The sequence below is a fragment of the Mastomys coucha genome, unplaced genomic scaffold (genome assembly GCF_008632895.1).
Source record: "Mastomys coucha isolate ucsf_1 unplaced genomic scaffold, UCSF_Mcou_1 pScaffold18, whole genome shotgun sequence".
In the NCBI taxonomy this organism is placed as follows: Eukaryota; Metazoa; Chordata; class Mammalia; order Rodentia; family Muridae; genus Mastomys; species Mastomys coucha.
The window spans coordinates 72,668,800-72,687,007 of record NW_022196900.1 but is presented as its reverse complement, the minus strand read 5'-3'; the positions used below and the strand labels follow the sequence as shown (position 1 = coordinate 72,687,007).

At 38.5% G+C, this 18,208-nt stretch overlaps 1 protein-coding gene across 2 annotated transcripts in view; it reads right to left on the bottom strand.

Annotated features, from left to right (window-relative positions):
• The window catches only part of Stil (STIL centriolar assembly protein), a 35,240-nt gene extending 19,615 nt beyond the window's left edge, over positions 1-15,625 (bottom strand). For both annotated transcript variants that reach the window (XM_031378229.1, XM_031378230.1), the window contains exons 1-8: positions 15,492-15,625; positions 14,982-15,169; positions 12,959-13,206; positions 12,358-12,441; positions 10,412-10,498; positions 7,805-7,955; positions 5,475-5,590; positions 58-172 (exon numbers count right to left, since the gene is read on the bottom strand). In XM_031378229.1, the coding sequence (XP_031234089.1) occupies positions 58-172; positions 5,475-5,590; positions 7,805-7,955; positions 10,412-10,498; positions 12,358-12,441; positions 12,959-13,206; positions 14,982-15,169; positions 15,492-15,591 (1,089 nt within the window). In that variant the 5' untranslated portion in view covers positions 15,592-15,625. The remainder of the gene's footprint in view (positions 1-57; positions 173-5,474; positions 5,591-7,804; positions 7,956-10,411; positions 10,499-12,357; positions 12,442-12,958; positions 13,207-14,981; positions 15,170-15,491) is intronic.
• Between the last annotated feature and the right edge of the window lie 2,583 nt (positions 15,626-18,208).

Genomic DNA, 18,208 nt, shown 5'->3' with positions numbered 1-18,208 from the left:
ATGAAGTGGTACCCGAGGGCTTTGTAGATGACATGAGCTCACTTTTCAGAGCATTACCTTCTGACTCGCTGGGTGAGGACTGGGAATCGGCCTTGGAGAAAAGTCTTCTTCGTCAAGGTCAGTGTCATGCTTAGTTACTGCTGTTTTCCCAGGAGATACTTTTTGGGAGGATCTAAAGAGTAGAAGAGGAAACAAGAGAAACCTTCAACAAACCAGGGTTTTGTTTTTTGTTTTTTCTGTTTTGAAATGTGATGTCATTTAGTAAACATGGAAACATTTAATTTACAGCTACAGGTACTAAATTCTTAGGTCAGTGTTAATTTAGCAGGAAACATGGTCTACACAGGTTTACTAATTAACTACCCCATTTACCTGATCACTGAAAAGTTTAACCCTACATAATTGCTACAGTACATCAATAGTCATTGAACATCTTCTGGCTGACCACACTAAACAATGTAGAAAGAAAGCTTAGCACTTACTGGAAATGTCTATTATAGTGTGATAGATATGCACCCTGCAATGGTTTGAATCTTCAATGTACTCCATAGGCTTAGGTTCTGAACATTCGGATCCTGTCTTATAGCACTATTGGAAGGAGGCAGGAAGGGCCTCGTTGTGGGAAGTGGGTCAGTTAGGATGGATTCTAGTGTGATACTTGCTTTGATTCCATCTTGCTTTATGTCTCCTGGTCCCCATCGGGGGCAGAAGCTACCTTCACTCAAGTCCACTGCTGTTGGGTGGAGCAGCTTCTTTCACTCGGCCTTCCCACCAAGTACTGAAGCCTCTCTGAAACAGTGAGCTAAAATGACCCCCTCCCTCAGCTACACTGTTACAGCAATAACAGAAGGAGCAAGACACACACCAACCATACTCAAGGCATCGTATAAACACCCACTGTCAAAAAAGGAAAATCTCTGGTGTTTTTTTTTTTTTATATACTTGTTTTTTGTTGTTATAACTTTAAAAAAACATGGCTGTGTGTGATGGTGCCTCTCTTTAATTCCAGCACAGCAGGCAGATCTCTATGCTCTACAAAGAGACTTTCAGGCAACAAAGGCTACATAGTAAGGCTTTGTTGCAAAAGGAAAAGGAAAAGGAAAAATAGTATTATTACCTTTAAAAATACCTATTTTAGTCATGTGGTAGTGGCATATGTCTTTAATCCCAGCACTCAGGTTACAGAGGCAGGTGGAGCTCTGAGTACAAAGCCAGCTTAGTCTACAGAGTAAGTTCTAGGCCAGCCAGGAATACACAGAGAAACCCTGTCTCAAAACAAACAAACAAACAAACAATCTATTTTGTGTATGTGTGTGAGCTCAGAGAACAATTTTCAGACATTGGTCTTCTCTTACGCTAAGAGAGACCTGGAGATCAGACTCACACATCAGACTTGCCAACAACTGCTTCACCTATTGAACCATCTCACTGACTCCTAAGTTCTTTTTAAAATTAACTTTGTAAGCTAGCCTACAAAGTTTTAGGTTTCATTTAGCATTTCATATAGATATGTCATTATACTAGTTCTATGTACCTATATGTACAGTGGGAACACACTTAGAAATGGAGTATCCCAGAGAGCTACACCTGAAAACAGGAACTCTTAACAAAGGTGGGGATATAGTAAGTGGTAAAGGGGCTGATTGGAACATGCAAAACCCTGGGTTCAATCCCTAGCACTGAGAAGGAGGAAAGAAAAATTTTAATGTTGGTACTGAAGTCTAAAAGGTAAAATTAAGGTTTAAGATTAAAGAGAAAAATTTTCAGGGCAGGGTGGGGGGGGGAAAGACTAAAGATTAGAAATATGTACATAAAAGTTTTTTCTTGTTTGTTTCATCCTAGTAAATAGGCAAAATCTCATTAGGATGCTTCAGGGAAAAGGTAAGCAATAAGGAAGTTGAGAGCTTACAATGTGTTCCTGAAAATACATCCTACATGCTGTTTTACATAAGGTGAACTCTTCCTAGCAGGGAAAAAGAAGCCACAAAGAAGAATTGAAGATCTGACAGGCCTTCCAAACTCTGGTGGTTTAGAGAGGGAAAATAATCACAAAGGTCTTTCTGTGCAAGGTACTGCAATAAAGCAATGGCAATATCATCACAATGTGTTCTGAGTAGATAGGCAGGGTCTGTACCAGTCCTGTTCAGTTCTTCTGAACTATTCAAGGACAGGAAGACTACACAAGGCTAACCCGTGTGCTCAGTGCAAGCCTCTCATGATACAGAAGACCAGTACCCCAACAGGCTCAAAAAACTTATATTAACCCCTCAGAGTCAAGGAAGAGATACAAATGGACACTTCCCGGCAGACAGCAGCACAGACAGATGTGAGCCATGCTGTCTTTTATTACCAGTAATGATATACATTAATCCCCTCTACATAATCTCAGAGGAAAGGGGATAGAAAGACAGTGAATTGACTGTAATCTCAGCAGAATAAAAGAACAAGCAGGATAGCAGCTTAAGGCAGACAGTCCACTATGAAGGAAGACAGGGTACAGAACTTTGCACTTGAGTTATTCTGTTGAATACTGCTATATTTCTCTCTCTCTCTCTCTCTCTCTCTCTCTCTCTCTCTCTCTCTCTCTCTCTCACACACACACACACACACACACACACACACATACACGCACACACACAAAAAGCCCAAAATGGGCTAAAGTCAAATGATAAACTCAGCTTTTTTCAACACCCAAATCAAAATGCAAAAACTTTAAGTTGTTATCAGTCTCTTAGGTAAAATTTACTAAACCCTAGAGGCAGATCCTCATTAATGCTTCGTTGAGAGTTGAAAACAAAAAAGTTTTCAACAACCCTGTTGTTGCTTTCTTTGGTGGCGCTGGAATCAAATGCAGGGCTTTGCAAATGTTAGGTAAGCCCCTACACTAAGACACACACCTAGCCTCTTAATATTTGATTCTACTCCCTTAACTTTCTTTCATAAATATTAAATACAGTGGTAAATAAAGCTTACAGTTTAGAAAGTTATTACTGCAACAGACTAGAAGCACTAGATTCTGGTGACCTAATCTGTTTGAGGAAACTCGATGCCACAAAGATGGGAAGGAACACTTCAGACACCTCTCTAGCCCTAGTGTCGCGCAGTACCTAAGTGTGTAAAGGAAGCTATGGATCTAAGACTCTTCAGATACAGTGATTATTTGGGATTCCTCAAGTAGACTCAACACAATCCCCTCCATCCCCACTCCACACAGCATTTCTCTGCATAACCCTGGCTGTCCTGAAACTCACTCTGTAGACCAGGCTGGCTGGGAATCTAGAGATCTGCCTGCCTCTGCCTCCCAAGCGCTGGAATTAAAAGCATGTGCCCCAATGTCTGCTGACCCGGCACAATCATAAGCGTCAGGGTTAGAGTGAGAGAAGATGTGAAGGTGAAAGCATATGTGTCAGAGAGGATGAGAAGGAAAAGGAAAGGCAGGGGAGACTTGAAGCGGATAGACTACTGGCTTTGAAAACAGTGTAAGAAGCTTTGAGATAAGGAATACAGATGGTTTCTAGGAGCTAAATGGCAAAAAAACCAAAAACTCCACAATGATCATAGCCTGCCAATATTTTGGTCTTCAGATTCAAACATTTTTAATTTCTGACCCCTAGAATAAAGACTTGAAAGCTGATATATCTGATATCAGCCATTTTCTCTATAAAATCAGAGCATTCCAATAATCAATAAAAAATTTCTTTATGTGCTGGCGAGATGGATCAATTGGCAAGAGCACTTACCGCTCTTCTGAAGGTCTTGAGTTCAAATCCCAGCAACCACATGGTGGCTTACAACCACCTATAATGAGATCTGACACCCTCTTCTGGTGCATCTGAAGACAGCTGCAGTGTACTTATTAATAATAATAAATAAATCTAGCCCGGCAGTGGTGGCGCACACCTTTAATCCCAGCACTTGGGAGGCAGAGGCAGGTGGATCTCTGAGTTCGAGGCCAGCCTGGTCTACAGAGTGAGTTCCAGGACAGCCAGAGCTACATAGAGAAATCCTGTCTCGAAAAACTAAAATAAATAAATAAATAAATAAATAAATCTTTGGGCTGGAACGAGTGAGGACTGAGCAAGTAGAGTTGACCTGAGCGAGTAGGGCCGACCGGAGCAAGCAGAGGTCCTAAAATTCAATTCCCAACAACCACATGAAGGCTCACAACCATCTGTATAGCTACAGTGTATACTTATATACATAAAATCAATAAATTTTAAAAATAAATGTCTTTATATCTGCTTATTTCTCTTATAATATCCTAAATATATAACATTAAAGAAAGCTGAAGAGAAGGTTCAGATTATATTTTAAAAAGCTAAGGGGCTGGAGAGATAGCTCTGATGTTACTTTGTTCAAGGGCTCGTTTGGATCCTAGAATTCACACGGCAGCTCACAACCATTACAACTCTGGTTCCAAGGAGATCTGAGGCCCTCTCCTGACTTATGAAGGCACTATATACACACTATATACCCATAAATTCATACAGACAAAACACTCATACATATATAATAAATGAATCTTCTAAATTAAAATAAAAAATTTTTAAAAATGGCTTAGGGATGCAGCTCAATAGTAGACTACTTGCTTAGCATCTAAGAGGTCCAGGGTTTGATCCCTGGCACTGCAAAAAACAATAATAAATAAAAATATAAAGCAAAACTTACTGTATCACTGTAACAATAGTGAAGATATGAACCAATCTAAATGTCCATAGTCAGAAGAAAGAATAAAGAAAAATGAGTTTCCTCAGCCACAAGAGTGGCGTAATGACATTCCCAGCAAAATGGATGGATCAAAGATAATTCAACTGAAATAAACCACACTTAAATGACTAATGTTACTTGTTTTGTCTGATATTTGGAGATTGTTTATGTCTGAAAACCAAATGGGAACTATTTAAGAGGAAGAAGGAAGGGAACTCCAAAGTAGAGAAGTGTAAATACACAAAGCACAAAATATATGTGTAAAAACATCATAACAAATCCCTTAATTTTATACTCCTACTAAACAAATGAATAAAACATTTGAGAAACAGTTAAGGCACCTGTCAGGATTATTTAAAAATAAAAATAATTTCTAACTAAAGAGTCAAAGGGCAAACTAAGATTTCTTCAAACCAACAAGTAAGCAAGAAAGCAAACAAAATATCCCTAGCATTCAAAGACAGCTTTGAACTGAATTCATCAAGGAGCTACCAGAAACAATTGCAAGTCTTAAAAAGAAAATTATGCTTATTTATTTCGGGGTGGGGGAATGCCTGGCTCCACACGTAGAGGCCAGAGAACAGCTCTGGAGTTGCGTTCTCCTTCCACCTATACATGGGTTCCAGGGATCAAACTCAGGTGGATAAACTGGATAGCAAGTGACTTTACCCATTAAGACATCTTATTTGCCCCCAAAATATTTTAATTACTCAATGAAAACTAGTAACTAGTAAAGAACACACACAGTAATAAATATTATCTTTTACCTCTTAACTGAAAGATTCTTAGAAATCTTGCTAAAAACCTCTGCCTCTACTTCGGCATCTTGACTCTCGGCACTGAGTTCGAAACGGATTGGATTTCTGCCAGAAGGTTCAACATTCTGAAATGAAGTAGGTCACACTTTTGAGATTTGACTTAAAATAGCAAAGAATTCTATTTATCTGAGCAGTAGCTCTGGATCACTGACAAGAGTACTTCTGATTTCTGTAACCTACTTCTGTAGAATGCCTGGCTTATTTCTTTTTTAAGTAGGAATAAGAACCTAACCCTGTATTATGAAACTCTTTCAGTAAGCAGGGATACAGTGAGTACAATAATATAAAAATGTGGGCTGGTGAGATGGCTCTGAGCACTGACTGCTCTTCAGAAGGTCCTGAGTTCAAATCCCAGCAACCACATAGTGGCTCACAACCACCCATAATGAGATCTGATGCCCTCTTTGGTGTTGTCTGAAGACAACTACAGTGAATTACGCCAGAGTGGGCAGGGCCGGCAGAGGTCCTGAGTTCAATTTCCAGCAGCCACACATATGATGGCTCACGGCCACCTGTACAGCTACAGTGTACTCATACACATAAAATAAATAAATCTTTAAAAAAACGTATAAAAATGTGTTCATGAAATGATACAATCCATAAATTTAATTCAAAGAAAACAAGATGAGTTGAGTGGAACCATATGGTAAATTATTCTTATAATAAAATAATGAATATATTTTATTACTTATTTCAAGACCTAAGATAATAGTAATTTAATTTTAAAAAAAAGTAGTAGCCAGGTGGTGGTGGCGCACACCTTTAATCCCAGCACTTGGAAGGCAGAGGCAGGTGGATTTCTGAGTTCGAGGCCAGCCTGATCTACAGAGTGACAGCCAGGACAGCCAGGGCTAGACAGAGAAACCCTGTCTCGAAAAACCAAAAAAAAAAAAAAAAAGTAGTGTTAGGGCCAGAACCAAAGATTGACACATGTAACCCTAAGTACTAATGGAGTCTAAGGTAGGAGGATTATTTGAGCCACAGAATTTGAATCTAGCATGGGAAAAAGGAGAGGATGTCCTTTGTTTTTTAATTATTATTATAATATTATTTGTTTCATTTTTTTGAGACAGGGCCCCTCTACATAACCCTGACTACCATGGAACTGATTATGTAGACCAGGCTGGCCTCAAACTCACAGAGATCTGTCTTGTCTCTACTTCCCAAGTGCTGGGATTAAAGACATGCACCACCACACTTGGTTTATCCTTTAAATTTAGTTTTTAATGACAATTTCAAAGACCTACTTACTCTGTAACAACCACCTAGATGCATTTACTTATTTTTAGAGACAAGATCTTAAAACGAACGCTTGGCTCCCCTGGAACAAAGCCTCTGAACTAAGACTGTCTTTTGCATCCTGAGTACTGGGATTAAAAGCCTGAGCCAGTAGGATTGGCTCCTTGATGCATTTTTATGTACTTTATTGGATCTCCTAAAACTGGAATTGCTGACTGTTTTGAGCCACCATGGGATTGCTGGGAAACAGAACCCAGGTCCTCTGGAAAGCAGTCAATGAATGCTCTTAACCACTGAGCCATATCTCTGGCTCCCACGAAAATTTCTTATATATTATTAATTATACTCACATATTTAAAAAATAAGTGATAACAAGGAAAACACTAATGTCAAGAATTAATCCTCAGCTGGGCATGATGGTGTTTGCATTTAATCCTAGCACCTGGGAGGCAGAGGCAGGCAGATCTCTTGAGTTCAAGGCCAGCCTGGTCTATAGAGCGAGTCCAGGACAGCCAGAGCTGTTTACACTGAGAAACCCTGTCTCGAAAAACAAAAACAACAATAGACAAAAACACAACAACAACAACAACAGATCCTCAACAGTACAAAATAATACAATGTATAAGCTACTAAAAAAACCATGACTAGAAGAACAAGAACTGATGGTAAATCTTCAGTTGATTCACCTCCGTGGGTGGGGCATCTCTGCTTGCTGTTGGTGAAGGTGTTTCCAGAGTGGACTAACTGATGAAGACATGCACAGAGCACATTTGGTATCATCCCATTTGCTGAAGCCCTGACTGAATGAAGTGGGAAAGACAGTGGAGTGTCTATACTCCTGCTGCACTGCTTCCAGGTTAGCCAGGAAGTGGGTGTCTCTCTTCTACCACACAGTCCTACTACATATGCAACCAGCCAACCAAGCAGACTGAAGTCCCTGATCTGCAAGCTGTAATAAGCCTCCCCTTCCTGGCTTCTATCAGATGTTTTAGTCTGAGTGATGAGAAAAACGACACACACACAGGTGGCATGAGCCTTACATTGAAAAGATGCACAGTCTCCTTGTTGGTTAGAAACTGAAACTGAAGGTTGGGCGTCCCACCGTCACAAGAAAGGCACTCATAAAATTCAGGCTCCTTATGTGTCAATGAATAAAGAACTATGATGAAATTTCCAGATTCTGAAAAGACCCTAAACAAAAAAATAGCATTGAATTAAATTTTTGTGATAATAACATTATACTGAAAGATCTCCTGAGTTAAGTTTCCAATCTAGTCAGTAGATTATTTAAAGTATGTAGTTTACCTTTTAATGTTAACAATTAAAAATAAACTTATTTATTTTTATGTATATAAGTGTTTATCTGCATATGTGTACCTATATGACATGCAGGCCTGATGCCCTTGGAGGCAGAGAGCTAGGATGAGGGTACTGGGAATCAAACTTTTTGCAAGTGTAGTCAGCACTCTTAACCACTGAGACATCTGTTCAGCCCCCAAAGTTACTAATTTTTCAATAAAAAACATTCTATAACAAAATACATAAACACTCTTTGTAAAAACATCAAAGAAAACAGGAATATATAAAATGGAAAATGAAAACTTCCCCACCCAACCTCCACTTCAGTGAGTGAGAGAGAAAATCTCCAGAGCGCACACACAATCACACAATGGCATACACATCTAGCTACTTGCAAGTGTAAAAAGGATCACTTGAGTCCAGGAGTTCAACACCCCCCTAACCTTTTACTGAACATTTACTGTTTATAGAAACTTAAAACAAGATGAATAATTGGTAATAAGACTTGATTGTACTAAGTCATAGAAAATAACCAACAATTAACATTTAACATCCTGAAGACATGGCTCACTGGTTAAGAGCCCTTGGTCCTCTTCTAAAGGCTGGGCTCAATACCCAGCATCCTCAGGTTAGTTCATAACCACCTGTAACTCCAGTCCTATGGCACTACATGTCCTCTTCCCCATGAACACCAGGAGCGCACGTGATGCATAGACATACATGTGAATAAAACACCCATACACATAAAATAAATAATTTAAAGATTTAAAAACAAAGAAAACACTTAACATCCTTTCTCTCTTTTTGTTTCTGAGACAAGGACTCAGATAATGTAGGCTGGCTTGGAACTTGTTATGTAGCCCAGGCTGGCCTCAAACTGGTCCTTCTGCCTTAGCCTCCCAGTGCTAGGCATAGGTAAGGCAGGCCTCATTATGTCTGGCTTGTTTTAGTACAAATAAATAAAATTCACTTGGAAAGTTGAATAAAATATATAAAGTATAACTATAAAAGCATTAGAAAAAGAGACGGGGCTTCTTCTATTTATATTCCCAGAATGTGAAATGCCTAAGCAAGAAAGGAAAGGGAGGAATTTGACTAAAAACCAAACAAAACAAAACAAAAACAAACAAACAAAATAACCTTGGGGTTGGGGCTAGAGAGATGGCTCAGCAGTTAAGAGCACCTAGGTTCAATTCCCAGCATCCAGTTGGTAGTTTACAACCACCTGTAACTCCAGTTCTGAGGATACAATGCTCTCTTCTGGCCTCCATGGGCACCAAGTATGCAAATAGTATAGAGACAAGCATGCAGGCAAAACACACCTAAAACAAAATAAACAACACAACAAAATAAAATAGTTAAAAGGGTGCTGGGGTCTGGAGAGATGCCTCAGCAGTTAAGAGCACTGGTGACTCTTCCAAAGGACTCAAGTTCAGTTCCCACCATCCACATGTCAGCTCATGACTGTCTGCAGGTCCAGTTCAAAGATCAAACATTCTCATACATACATGCAGGCAAAACACCAACGTACACGGAGGGGAAGAAAGCTTGGGATATAGGTCGGAGCTGTACAAAGCTTTGGCTTGGAGACCCAGCACCATCAGAAAAAAAGGAAACAGTCTGGGAAAAATAGCATGAACTAAAAATTAAATGAAATGACAATCCAAGGGAAGAAAGTTTTCCTCTAAGTATTTATATGTGCAGAGAGAGGTAGGGAAAGAAGGAAAGGAGGGGAGTGCATGACTTTACAAATAATGTGAGAAAGAAGTATAGTGCAAGAGACAATAGCAAAAGACAACATCCAGAAATGTCATAAATGCTAGAAAAGAGCATGCTTCCTCTATTAGATTAGCAAAGGTTGTCAAGGCTTCTGTAACCCAAAATAACAGCTCACACCTGTACTTCTAACACTCAAAGAGGCTAAGGCAGTTAAGATTGCCTTGAGTTCAAAGTCAATCTGGGCCACGCTGTGAGTTCAAAACCATCTTGGCTACAGATTAAGACCCTGTCTCAAAAGACTGAAGAAAAAGCAAACAAAGACTTTCCATTCCTCTGTCTTGAGCTAACATCCTGCTTCTCTGCCCTTCTGTCTAGCCATACTAGCATCCTTACTGTGTGACCTTTCACTCGGTGCCTCTGAACTTAACACATCCTATGCCTACTCATGATCATTACAAGCTTACCTTCTTACTACTTAGTCTCATTTAATATGAGGCTTATTTTCCTTAAAAGTGCGCATTTATTATGTATTATAAAAGACTAAAGCAGTGTGTGAATTTTAACTAAAACCAATACACTATAAACATAAGCAATCAAACTAAAATATTATAGAATAAAATATCACTTGCCTTTCCTGAATAGAAGAACTGAACATGTATCTCAAGCAGCAAGCCCATACCCGAGGGCTATAGATATGTATAATTCCAGACAGCCAGCTAAAAGAGAAAGACAGAAAGCACATCATCAGCCAAGTGTGGTGGCACGCACCAACTGCTGGAGGCTGAGGCAAATTCTAGGGTAGCGGGGCTACACAGGGAGAACTCACCTCAAAAAGAAAAACCCCTATAGTTATTTAAAATTTACATACTTTGGATCACATGCTTTCCAAGATGGATCATTGATGCTCAATAGGAGTACATTAAAAACTTGACAAATAAAAAAAAAAGTCACATTACCAAATCAGAGGCAGACTACATTGATATCCTATGACAACATAAATATATCACATCTACATACAGAAAGAGACAAGTATATGGTATTAGTTCTCTTCCATTTGGATGTGGAAGAGAAAAATGGTTTGTAGAGGGAAAGACAGATAACTGAATAAATCAGCATGGACTGGAAACGAACAAAACCAGAGGAGACCAAAGTTTGTGGCCTAAACTAGGAATTGTGAAGAGGTTAAAATGCTATAATATATACATATAGGTATCCCAAAATATAGAGATACCTTACAAGAAAATGCCCACAACTGCCAGGTGGTGGTGGCACATGCTTTCATTCTCAGAATTTAGGAGGCAGACACAGGCAGATTTCTGAGTTTGGGGCCAACCTAGTCTACAGAACAAGGTCCAGGACAGAAAGGGCTACCCAGAGAAATCCAACTTCAAAAAACAACCAAAAAATGCTATAATTACTTAATTTTAATTAATTAATTAATTTTGGTTGGCTGTTTTTTTTGTTTTGTTTTGTTTTGTTTTGTTTTTAAGGCAGGGTTTCTCTGTGTGGCCTTGGCTGTTCTAGAATTTGCTCTGTAGACCAGGCTGGCTTTGAACTCACAAAGATCTGTTTGCCTCTGCCTCAAAAGAGAAGAGATTAAAGGTGCATGCCATCACTGCCCAGTCACAAGCACTATGTTCATTTTTCAGTTCATTTCATAGGTAAATCATATACTCATTATTGTCTTTTTTTGTATTTGCAAATATTTTTTTTTGTGATTTCTGTGTGTATGTGTGAATATTATCTGAGTTTGAGTTTAAATTCTTTTGAGAAGATATTTTAGGCCATAACACAGAACCAAACATGCTATGCACACAGAAAACACATAATAGATACTGAATAAATACGAGTTTCTTTCTTTCTTTTTTTTTTTTTTTTTGGTTTTTTGAGACAGGGTTTCTCTGTGTAATAACCCTGGCTGTCCTGGAACTCACTCTGTAGACCAGGCTGACCTCGAACTCAGAAATCCACCTGCCTCTGCCTCCCAAGTGCTGGGATTAAAGGTATGCACCACCACTGCCCGGCAAATACGAGTTTCTGAATCGTCTTTCTCAATGTCATTAACCCACTAACTGTAAAGAGAAATCCATTAACACTAAAGGGAATTTCTGTACAAGTGCCTCTCAGCAGTTTTTAAATTCTATCATGTTGAACCCTGGATTCTCTATAAAGACAAATTTAATGAGAAGGCTGGAGACCTTCAATTTCAAAGAGGATTCAGAAATATTATTTAGCTGATTAATATTAAAATACCAAAGTGTAAGAAGCACCAGCTTTTGTAGCTTTATAAATGAGCTCAAAATAGGTTAGGTGGCACACCCCTTTAATCCCAGCTCTCTAGAAGCAGGAGAATCTCTGTGACTTCCAGGCTAGCCAGGGCTACACAGAAAGGCTCTGCCTCAAAAAACAAACAAACAAACAAACACACACACACAAAACAATCCCAAACAAACCAACAAGAAGAACAACAACAACAACAAAAAAAAAACCCAAGCAAACATAAAAGCCAACGATTTTCCCAATTATCTGGATACACATTAAGCTGAGAGGTTTTTCTAAGTAGAATAATACTCACATTCCCACTAAAGGTAGAGAATAAACCTTGGGATCTGATTCCAGCAAAAGTAACAATTTGCGTGTTTCATCCATAGTAATATATCTAAACAGAAGAAACTGAGGTAAGAATAATTTTAAGTGTGTGCTTTCAACCCCAAAAATGCAAACTAAGTCTTGAAATTCAGTTTTATTAAATAAAACTCTATTTTTGGTAGTGGATGATAAAGAAGCCACAAAGACAATATGTAAAATGTTTTGACCTATTAAAATAGTCATTTAGATTACATATTTAAAATACCTTACTCAACTTTATTTACACATTACTTTTAAATTCAGAACCAATTATGCTAGTGAAAAAGTGAATGCAAGTACCCAGGCAACTTGACAGGACAAATGTGACTTTTCAATGAAGGAGACTACATTAAGGGAGGGTAACTAATCCTCTGTATATGACACTCTTCCAACTATTGCCAAAGACTATGATAACAAAACACAAAACCCACTTTCCCTAAAAGAATATGGATCTCTGACGTGTAAACTGACTATAGGAATTAGCATAATTGAAAATATATTAATTCAATGAATATTTATAAGCTTAGACTAATGGATCTTTTACTTACCCATGTTTGTAGGTTCCCTGAACTTGAGAAATATTCAGATTACTACTCAAGTTTCTTGCCAGTGCTGTAGGAATAATGGGGATAGGCTTCACGGGTACACACTTGAAAGAGTTTGCTAGAGTTACTGCTGTCCACTGTAAGTTAAAGTCCACACCATCCAAACTCTCCCTGGGAGTGATTTGGGCTCGTAAGGAAAGCAGCTTTCCACAGTCCAAGAAATCTTTGCTACACACATGGTACTGTAAAGCCTGAGGAACCAATATTATATAATTATTTTAAAACTTGAAATGCATCCATATCTTTAAAATTCATTTAACAGTGCTACATATACCTCTATGATATATTAACAAAATTAAATTAATTCTAATTTACAACATTTCACTTCTCATTTCTTTCACATGATCAAAAGATTATGTGAAGAATTTAATCAAAGCATGTACTCAGCTTCATCATAAATTTCCAACTTGGATGTCCTGGTAGCTCTTTAAATTCCTGCTAGGCAATTATCACCCCTAATAAGTTTCACTACAGTGGGGTGGTGGGGTATGGAACGAATTATGACTCAGCCTTAGGGAACCTCAATCACTGCTCCTTCTTGGTTCCTTTCTCATTATCCAAATTGTGGTAGCTCTTCTTCCATATTTAGCCATATCTACTTTGCCGTTTTTTTTTGGGGGGGGGGGAGTTTGAGACAGGGTTTCTCTGTATAGCCTTGGCTGTCCTGGAACTCACTCTGTAGACCAGGCTGTCCTCGAACTCAGAAATCCTCCTGCCTCTGCCTCTCAAGTGCTGGGATTAAAGGTGTGCACCCACCACTGCCCGACTTACTTTGCCCTTTTTATTCTTACAGCTACCACTGCATGTATATTTGTACACATGCGCGTGCACATTATTACAAATAATTCTCAAATCTGTATGATTTATCAAAATACTATAAGCTATACACACAATCATTCTCATTATAATTAAAAGTAATGCCCTCTACACTTCAGACACAGGACTCAGAGGACCTGATTGGATCTGACCCAGGTATGGCACCTATGAACCACAAGGGCCAGCATGGCACAGTAACCTGAGGGAGCAACAGCAGCACACATGGTGGTAACTAACAGAGGGAAATCATGCCTGGTGCTAGAATCCTGGCCAACCACCCAGGGCTAGACAAGTCATGGATTTTGGAAAACCTTCAACTGCACGTTTACTAAACTGCATAATTCCTAAACTAAGTACATCCTAAATATTTATCCTCGATACACAGGTACATGAACTCTTACACCTCATCAAAGAAACTTCTCTCTGTAACAGAAGGAGACCATTACAGAAAACCACAACTGATCAAAATGCAGAGAGAGTGAGTCCCAACTAGAACACCTGTAGCATAACTCCTGCACCTATGGCTCAGCAATCATTGCTGAAAAGGACAGAAAAAGTGTTAAGAGCCAGAGAACAGGACATTTCACGTGAGATTGTTTCTACTAGAAATGTCAGAAAGACTACAAAAATGAAGTCTCATCAACATGGCTGCCTAAAGTTGCAAAGAGTGGTGACAACACCCATAGACATGCTAACATGGCAGGGAGAAATCTTATGAGGTCTCAACCTTAGACAAAGAGCTACAGGCAACTGGGAAAGGTTGAGAGTGGGAGACAGTCTTCCCTAGGGAACTGCACACTAATTGGTTATCCAATATGAAGCAGTCAGAGCTGAGGTAACATTGTACAAAGAAGGCTGAAGTTAGGTGTGGGTGACCCTAAAAATAACTTTTTGAAAGGCCATAAATTGTGGGCAGTGGTGGCGCACACCTTTAATCCCAACACTTGGGAGGCGGAGGCAGGCGGATTTCTGAGTTCGAGGCCAGCCTGGGCTACAGAGAGAAACCCTGTCTCGAAAAAAAAAAAAAAAAGAACAAGAGATGCACATGAGAAGGGTTGAAGGGAGGACAGGAGGAGATGATATAATTATATCATAATTTCAAAAACTAAAAACTATTATAAAAAAGAATAATGTTATCAATAAATTTCACCTTTAAAGCTGAACTGAAGTCATCTGCATTATGAACTATCACATCTCTTGAACAAAGTCCTTGAGTATGAACTTTGCAGGGGATCAAAAAATCTCCAGGAAGAGAAGCAGTAGGAGTTCTTTCTAAGCATTCAGGTATTTCTCGACCAGGATCAAAGCGATCTATGGTCAACGTCACACCTTCTTCATCTGCAGAACAAAAATATTTCTATCATATAGCATGCTAATTAAAAACATAAAACCACCAAGCGGAACTACATTTCAGCAAAATATTTTTATCATACTAAAATCTTACATTAAAAAAGCTAAAAATTACATTTTTTAGCTTATGTAGTCTACCAAGTGACTACACCATGAATTCTGTAATGGGTAGTTTTACTCATATTTATATCCATGATGTATAGCAAAAAAGTTAGCAAAAGCACATGCAATAGCCAGCTGAAACAAATGTATATTCTATAACTGCCTTTATGTGTGTGTATGTACTTATTTATTTTTTACAATATATTACCTTCATCCACTGTGAGGGAACCAAGTAAGAAGCATGGTACATTTTTTTTATTCTGCTTAGCATGACGATAAGCAAGTCGGATGGCCTTTTCAATTACCATAAGCTTTGGCTTTCTGAAAAATAAGAAAAGTCTTTTATGAATGTGGTATACCTAATGTCCACCTTAGGAAATGTCCACATTAAACAAAAACCTTCTATAAAAGTACTGACTAAAATGTAACAAAGAATTTTAAAAATGTATACAAAGACAATCATCTGGAGATCCCTAGTCAAGAAACCCTGTAAAAGGCAAGAGGTAGACAAGGACACCTGGAAACCAGACTGGCTATAAACTGACAAAAAACAGTACAAATGCCCCTCAGGTTCTTGCCTAACCTGGGCCAGAATATAAACTGACAAACTAGGAAGCTGATATGTTTCTGTAAATAAAGTTTGACAAAAATAGACACATTCACTTCTTTATATATCATTTATGTCTGGTCCCAGTTTTCTTGAATATAAAACATAAATATATTTAAAACAAAACATCATGATGGCATAAACCAGGTACAGGCATCTCAGTATTTGAGGCCAATCTAATCTACATAATGACCAGATTCCAGCCAGCTATAGCTATGTAGCAAGACAAGATCCTGTCTTTAAAAAGGGAGTACGGGTTGGGGGTGGAGGCTGAGGAGATGGCTTAATAGATAAGAGCTCATACTGCCCTTCCAGAGGATTTGAGTTCAATCCCAGCCCATCAGATAGCTCACGATCACCTGTAATTCTAGTTATAGTAGATCTGGCCTTTTCTGGCACCTGCACTAATATGATTAAAAATAAAATGAATCAGTCTAGAGAAATGGCTCAGAGGTTAAGAGCACTGACTGCTCTTCTAGAGATCCTAAGTTCAATTCCAAGAAACCACAAGATGGCTCACAACCATCTGTAATGGGATCTGATGCCCTCTTCTGGTGTTTCTGTAAACAGCTACTGTATACACATAGACATAAAATAAATAATTCTTTAAAAAATAAAATGAAAATTTTAAAGAAAGTTTAAAGGAATATAAGAGGGAAACTATAATATGTACAAGGAACATGAAGCCAGAAAGAAAGACCAGATAATCTTAAAAATATTATTTTAACAAAACAAAACAAAACACTCTAAACAAAACAAAACACACCCAGAAATGGGCAGACCTCTGTGAGATTAAGGCTAGTCTGGTCTACATAGTGAATTTTAGGCCACCCAGAGCTATGTAGTAAGTAAGATCTTGTCTGAAAAAAATTTAAGTCATATGACCAGCAAAGGGTCATATGATGCCCCTGTAGCAGAGTGTTTCCTTAGCATGTTCAACACTAGGGGCTATATACGTGTGTGTGTGTGTGTGTGTGTGTGTGTGTGTGTGTGTGTGTGTGTGTGTGTAAAATCCTTTCATTGTAGTTTTCCATTTATTTTATAAGTACAGAAACTGATTTTTGACTACTTTATGGAGTTATTTAAGTAAGAATTGGTAGGATCTGGACTTGAGGGCCCAGGCAGTCTGACTTCAGTTAAATACTTCAGTTAAATCACGATGGCCAAAATTTGGTTACTGATAAATACCTTTCAGACTGACTTGGCTGTCTGCACTATAATCTGTCCTCCACAGAATACTCCTTGTAACAAGTAAGTCCTTAGACAACATCTCAATTGATTATCATTACTTTAAGTCTAAACTTCTTTCAAAAGATCCTACACAGAACTACAGTATTACATATATTTTCTAATTTGATGGATTCTATCTCTGTTCTGTCTTCTCAAGGTTCCACACAGATACCATGCTGAACTACAGGAGATATTTCTACAATACTTAGAACCTCAGATGTGTAAAATATTTTAACTGTGAAATTAAGATTATTTCTCTAGGCTAGAGAGATGGCTCAGCCATTAAAAGCACTGACTGCTCTTCCAGAGGTCCTGAATTCATTTCCCAGCAACCACATGGTGGCTCTCAACCATCTGTAATGGGATCTGATGCCCTCTTCTGGTGTGTCTGAAGACAGTTAGTGTACTTATAAATATAAAATAAATAAATAATTAAAAAAGCAAGTATTTCTCAAAAGCATAAGGAAAATTTAATAAACAGATGGAATTTTTATCTGATACAAACTTTAAGTGAGAAAGTTTAAAAAAAAAAAGAACAGGTTAAGCATCGTTTTCCTGAACTGAGACCACAGTACTTCAGGTTTGGGAATATATGCATATACAAAATCTTGGAGATGGAACTCAAATCTAAACATTTAAGTTAATTGATGTTTACAAATATCTTAAGAGTCTGAAGGTAATTTTTATATAACTATATTTTGTATTTAGATAAAACGTAGAATGGACCACTTTATAGTATCTTGTTGACACTCAACAAATTTCAGATTTTGAGGGCAAGTGTCTTCACCCGCTCAGCCATCTTGCCAGTTCAAGCTTCAGATTTTAGAATCTGGGGAAATGGTTCCTACCACACAAGCACAAGGACCTGAGTTTGGATCTTCAGTGTCCATGTAAAAGATGGGTGAGGTGGCACCATCTGTCTCCCCTCCTGTTTGCTGGAGGGGGGGAGGGGATGAGCTAGTCAGCAGGCTAGCTGAAAAGGCAAGCTCCAGATCTAGTGAGATCCTGATTCAAAAGGTAGGGTGAAGAGCAATAGGAGAAAACACTGGACATCAACCTTTGGCTTCCACAGGGAACACACACACACA